This window comes from Aptenodytes forsteri, unplaced genomic scaffold (assembly GCF_000699145.1).
Source record: "Aptenodytes forsteri isolate BGI_AS27 unplaced genomic scaffold, ASM69914v1 Scaffold55, whole genome shotgun sequence".
NCBI classification, from domain to species: domain Eukaryota; kingdom Metazoa; phylum Chordata; class Aves; order Sphenisciformes; family Spheniscidae; genus Aptenodytes; species Aptenodytes forsteri.
The window spans coordinates 5766499-5772498 of record NW_008796063.1 but is presented as its reverse complement, the minus strand read 5'-3'; the positions used below and the strand labels follow the sequence as shown (position 1 = coordinate 5772498).

General features: G+C 40.2%; 1 protein-coding gene across 4 annotated transcripts in view; it reads right to left on the bottom strand.

Moving 5' to 3' along the window:
- Positions 1 to 685: 685 nt before the first annotated feature.
- The window catches only part of SUN1 (Sad1 and UNC84 domain containing 1), a 37197-nt gene continuing 31882 nt past the window's right edge, over positions 686 to 6000 (bottom strand). For all 4 annotated transcript variants that reach the window (XM_009286374.2, XM_009286377.2, XM_009286376.2 and 1 more), the window contains 6 exons: positions 5693 to 5947; positions 5078 to 5162; positions 4468 to 4583; positions 3800 to 3967; positions 2883 to 2975; positions 686 to 2450 (listed from right to left, as the gene is read on the bottom strand). In XM_009286374.2, coding sequence (XP_009284649.1) covers positions 2337 to 2450; positions 2883 to 2975; positions 3800 to 3967; positions 4468 to 4583; positions 5078 to 5162; positions 5693 to 5947 — 831 coding nt within the window. In that variant the 3' untranslated portion in view covers positions 686 to 2336. The remainder of the gene's footprint in view (positions 2451 to 2882; positions 2976 to 3799; positions 3968 to 4467; positions 4584 to 5077; positions 5163 to 5692; positions 5948 to 6000) is intronic.

The following is a 6000-nucleotide window of genomic DNA, read 5'->3' as shown; positions in this document are numbered from 1 at the left end:
CCCCCCGGGCGGGGGCAGGAGGAGAACAAGCTCCACCGCACGGGCCTGTCAACCGGCTAAGAACAGAATTAAAGAAACCCCAGACGTCTCTGGCCTGGGTCCCGGACCGAGTCCCGGACCGCGGAACCGGCCAGTAGCCGCAGGGGACGAGGAGAGCACCAGAACAATCTAGGAAGGGCTCACGGACTGCAGGCAGCAAAACCGAGCCGAGTGCTGCTGCGCCTCAGGGACACAGGCGACGTGGCCGAGGAAACGGTTTAAAAAACCGAAACGAACCCCCACCCCCAGCCTTTCAGGCATGAACTTTTGAAAGTGCGTTGCAAATCGCCGACACCATCAAGCAACCACCAACGCGCGGCTCCTTCCCTTCAAAACTTGCAACGTGGGCTAACCGGCACGGGACCCCGCGCTTCACCGACACACTGAAGGGAAAGCGAGCCCGGGCTATTGCACTGCTGACAGACATATTCCTCCTGGAGGCGCACGCCAAAGAAGCAGTGCCACAAACCTGTCCCTTCTCACCACCGGCACGCTCAAACGTAACGATCTCTTTCAAACGGGAAGAAAGAGGTAGATCGGATTTGGAAACGAGCCACAGGGAAAACACCTCTTCTGCCTACCACTACAGCAATGGGCATCCAGCCAGTTCTTATAGCGTACTCTGATTTAAGCAGGTGATCAAAAATACAGAAAAGAAGCTTTATTTCTTGTTTCAAATATTACATGCACTTTCAAAAATTAAAACTCTTTATTTAAACATCTCAATAGCATCTTGTCAGTTTGGAGGCAGCAAAGAATAACAGACATTTTGAAAAGCATTTACAAAAATACATTGCACAAAGTCCTATCTTGCTTTTTTAAAAATAAGTTAGTGTTATTCAAAATATTCCCACCCCGGCTACCTAATTTCAATTTATACAGGATAACTCTAATTTTAAATACGTAACCTATAATATGAAAACACCTGTACACATGTAATCTAGCTCCTCTGCGTAGGCCATAGGTTCTGTCTCTAGCTCAAGTGAAAAAGTTCTTCACATGGAGACTTTTTGTTTTTTTAAACATTCGAGGACTGTTGTGCAACATACGTAACTCTAGTCAGAAAACCAGTCAGCAGTTCCATGTGGTAACAGTTCATGTGTAACTACAAAATGCATTATAACAGCAAGATAAAAACTCTGCATACAAGTACATTTTCCGAAAAGGATCTTCAAAGTAGCAATCCTAAGGGGGGCAATAAGCAGTTTCATCTCATTCCACATGGAAATGTTGCTTTTGAGAGCAAGACCTCACCCTACTCTTCTTATACCTGACTAAGGTTTCTGGGGATGATCTACAGAACGCCCGTGTATGTCAGTACCGAGCAGAAGTCCTTCCTGCAAACGTGAAGTAGCGAGGTTTACTTCAGTCTTGTGTCCCACATCCCGCATTCTCACAGTACAACATTTACCGAGTGTAACAATGAACCAGCCTAAGGAATTACTGTCCCAAAGAGATCACTTCTGACCAACTGTTTAATTGCTGTATACTAATGTTTACTAAGCAATTTAGCAGGCTTATCGGTTCTGATCCAGTTAGTCAGTACATCAAGGTCGATTTGGAATTAACACTAAAGAAGGAACAAACTGGCCAAGTTGCTATGGTAAAAACCCTTAAAATAACTTCAGTTACTTAAAGTTATCCCTGACTTCGAGCAATTCATGGCCACAAATTACAGTAAAGCATTCTCAGTCGCTGGTGTTTAAACTAGTTTTGGTTGTGTCACCTTTCCCTGACAGAAGTATTTATTATATTCAACATGTATCGAAGAAGCCCTTTTGGATCCACCAAAAAGGTCAAAACCAAGGGTCAACTGAAGGACACCTGTAGCCACAGTCAGTGTTTAAAATGTACCACAGTTTTTTGGCTTATGGTGCCAAGCTAACGGAAGTATGCAGTTTAGTCCTGGATTTAAAAAAAACAGGTTCCTAGTTGCAGAAAGTGTGGTTTATTCTTTTAAAAAACCCCTATACATTCATTTGTAATAAAATAGGTGTCACCTGTTTGCCAACTGGGCTTTATGAACCAGAGTAGTTTGCATGCATTATTTCTCTCAGCATGGACACAAAAATATAAAGCTAACTGGCAATTACAAGCTGAGCATTAGAGCAAGTAAGAATTATTTTTTATACAGTTCTGCTGACAGTCTTCTGCCTTTATCAGAGGATCAATAGTTCTGCAGTATACATCTTGCATCCTCGTCCTTTAAAGATTCCAGTGTTCTAGGCTTCCCGGTATATACAAATTGAGAACAAAATGTACAACAACAAAAACAACCCAAGCTGTAGTGTAGGAGATTATTCGGCAGGTTTCCCATGCACTCTGAACCGATAAAGGCATGTATATTCTGCATGTCCCCAGTTAGAAAAAATTCTCAGTTCCACTATTTGGAATGCGTTTTCACTTTTCTCCTGGAGAAGGAAAAAGCAAACACACAAACCAGAGTTAGGTTTCTAGTACGAACAAGCTGCTGTCTTGATTCCTGCAACTACCAACTTTTATTCATAACTAAGTTACGCCTTGGGAACTTTCTGCCACTTTGAACAGAACCTTCCTCGCCTTACAACTAGTTTTTTGTGAAGGGAGTCAGAAGAAGCCTGAAGCAGACTCTTCGTATGTTTAGCATCTTCATGCTATTTGAGCCCCGATGGCACAAACCTTTCCTCCCCTCTAATCTATTTAGACCATGGGTTTTGAGACAGACAGGTAGATACTTTCTGCCTCAGTTTCTACAGTGCCCAACAGAGAATGAGGCCTTTTTCCCTTCACTGCTCACTGTGCACTACCATAGAAAGTAGAAGTATCTCTCTCCTGACACTTTAAATCTTATTGTCCAGACTTACCATCACTGGAAACATCTGCAGTGGTTCTCCTCCTTGATCATAGACATACTGTCCTAGAAGCTTGCCTTCTTCTTGATATTCGTCATCTAGACCCTATAACAACAGGATGATTTTTTTCTTCCGTCAGATTTGAAATCAAACCAAAACCAGAAGCATGTCTACATAACTGAGTATCAACAGACAGCATTCAGAAGTCTATCAAACCAGGATCAGAATGTTTCTCCACGTAACTTAATGCTTGTTCTGGCACGGCTCTGTATTTGAGTTTCCTGCGCTGCAAATAGCTGTGTTATGCTTATATGTTCTCATGGTCAAACCCCTTAATTTTTATGGCAAAACCACTGTCACAGCGTACAATGTAAACTGCTCAGGACAAACAATGAGAAAACATCAAGGTTATAAACAAGACTGAAGTCTAGATTCAGATGCTTGCAGAAGACTGCTTAAGCATTTAGAAGAACTAGACAAAAAGTTCTCAGATATCACAACTATACTCTGATGTAGCCTGTGGTCTTCTGTTCTGCCATCATGCCTACACAACTACGGTGCTAGTTAAAATCAATTTTAAAAAAAGATTTAAGGAATATCATAGACAAGGTGAAGGGGGGGAGGAGGAGGAAGGATGGAACAATTAAAGTGTATGAAAGAACTATACCAAATTAAAAACCATCATCTCCCTCCAAAAACATTTGCTACTGTATAAAGCAAGAGAAAAGAAACAACTCCTCCAAAATTAGTTGTAACACTTCTTATTCCTAATCTCAAAGCTCATAAAAAAAAATAAGCAATTTTAAGGGCAATGACAGAAACAGTTTCTCTTCTTAGCTGTCCTCTCTTAAGTCATTATTCTCCAAGATATGTAACACAAATATTCTTTATGCAGACAAACATCAACTTAAGTTCAGAGACAGACTTACATATACTGAAAAGTTCCGAGGAGCACTGGTGATATTTCCTGTCGGTGAAAGTGTTTTTGGTATGTGTTCCACCGTAAAGGCAGTTGGATAGATCTTCATTGAAAGTCTAACTACAAGATACCCCTGTGATCCTTTGAAAGCCCAGCAGTTTCCTGGATACATGTCCGGCTAGTCAGGAAGAAGGGGGAGAGAACAGGATGGGACACAATAACAAAAAAATAACCACAAGCATTTTGTAATGATTTTTTTGTAATAAAGAGTTGTAATCAATTCTGAATTATTAGGGACATTCTTAGATAGTAAGTGTAAAGTAAGAATAAAATGTGTTCAGTAGAACTCTTCAGGAAGACAGCATATCCACCTGAACTATTGGCAGTGTTTTGAAGACCCAGCTTGAGATTACTTCTCAGCCGGAACCCTCCCAGTGCTCACACTTTGCAGAAGTCCAATGCACCACCCAAGCTTCCTGTAAGGGTCTTAATTTCGCTAGAGTAAGACTTAAGCAGTGCCCAGGAACTACCGGAAGAATCCCACTCCTGGGAACATAGTTCAAAGTACCTGTGCCCCCCAATATATTACAGACAGAAAACACCCAGCATCCAAAAACTAATCCAAACCACTCAGCACAAAATAACATTGCTGAATTTGTTTACTCAGCCTTTAATTACCTGAATCACCACTCTAGGAGACTGAGAGAAGTACCACAGAGGAATTCCAAAGAGGCTAATTAATGCTGTTTTGGTTTCATACGTTTCAGAACAGCGAGTACTCAGAATGCTGCCACCTCAAAAAAGATACATCAGGTTAGCAGAAGTAATTACTACTCATTTCTTCCTGAAGACTTTTAAAGCAGAGATTTGTACAAAGCTTAATGAATATACCAGTTATTGTCCTCAGAAAAAAACTATTAAAGATATTGTTGAAGTCTAATAATTTTCTGGGGATACAATGCTTCTATCAAGTACAACGTTATTTTAAGAACATGTTAAAGGTTTTTCATTTAAGAGGGCTAAAAATACACATTTTTCCCTAGTGAGTTCAGTGGTGTGTACACCCCACACAAACAGATCTGTGGTTCTCTATTACCCAGTTGTACACACGCTTAGAAGAACTATAGGCCGATATATAACCCTGTAAACAACACACACAGACTGCGGTAGTCTGATGATCAGGCAACACACAAGGATGCTCTACTAACCTTTAGTCCTCATTTTAAGATTTTTGGTAAATACTATAAATAACATGAATGGTAAAAATGGTGTTTCCTCTACTATTTACCTCCAGATTCCAAGGCGAAATCCACCATACCAGTCTTGTCTTGAGAGTAGAGTTTCAGTGCATTGTTTACAATAATCTGTGCTTGCTACAGATGTACACATAGAAGAGGAGAATGGAAAGAGAAAGATTTTAATAGTATCAAGTGATAAAGTAACTGATATATACACTTTTGTGAAGTTGCAAGCATCTTTTTGAGATGCTGCACTCCATCACAAGTCTTTGAAAGCCTCTGTCAAGATAGAGGCCATTTTTAATGCATGGTTGTCAGTCTTAAAATACAAATTCATACTGCATCTTGACTGGTGTTTTCCTCAAAAGTTGCATTCTTTCCCCCACCTTCCCAAGACCCTGAGCTGCATTTCTTTGGTATACTTGTTTCTTGGCAATTCTTCAACTTTCAAGATAGCATACTTTGAAAAAACACAAACAGGCAACAAACAATGCTGTAAGAATACACTTGATAATGATTTTAAGAGATGTCGGGAACGTTAATTGAAATGGGAAGAACTACAGAAAATGCTTTAACATTTATATTGACAGTCATGCTCCACAAAATGCCTATAAAAGGACTCTTTACAGTTTTAGTTGAACTTTTGAGAACTTAAACTCACTTACCGCTTCTGTGATTCCAGAAATCCCTGCATTAGTCACAACATTTGTTACTACTTCAGATGTTAGTTTTTGGTTTGTGACAGACATATGGAGAGTAATATTCTTGAGGATCTGCAACTCTAGATCCCGCAACAAAGTCTGCAGATCACTTTTGCTCACAAAATTGGACGTAAGCCATTGAAGAAGCGATTCAGGAAAGTCTTCTTGTTGATCACCAAAAAGCATTAGCTTGACAGATTCTTTGACCTGGGCATCTACCTAGTAGAAGCCATTAACAATTAAAATAGAAGTTATTAGTCTTTATAAACCAT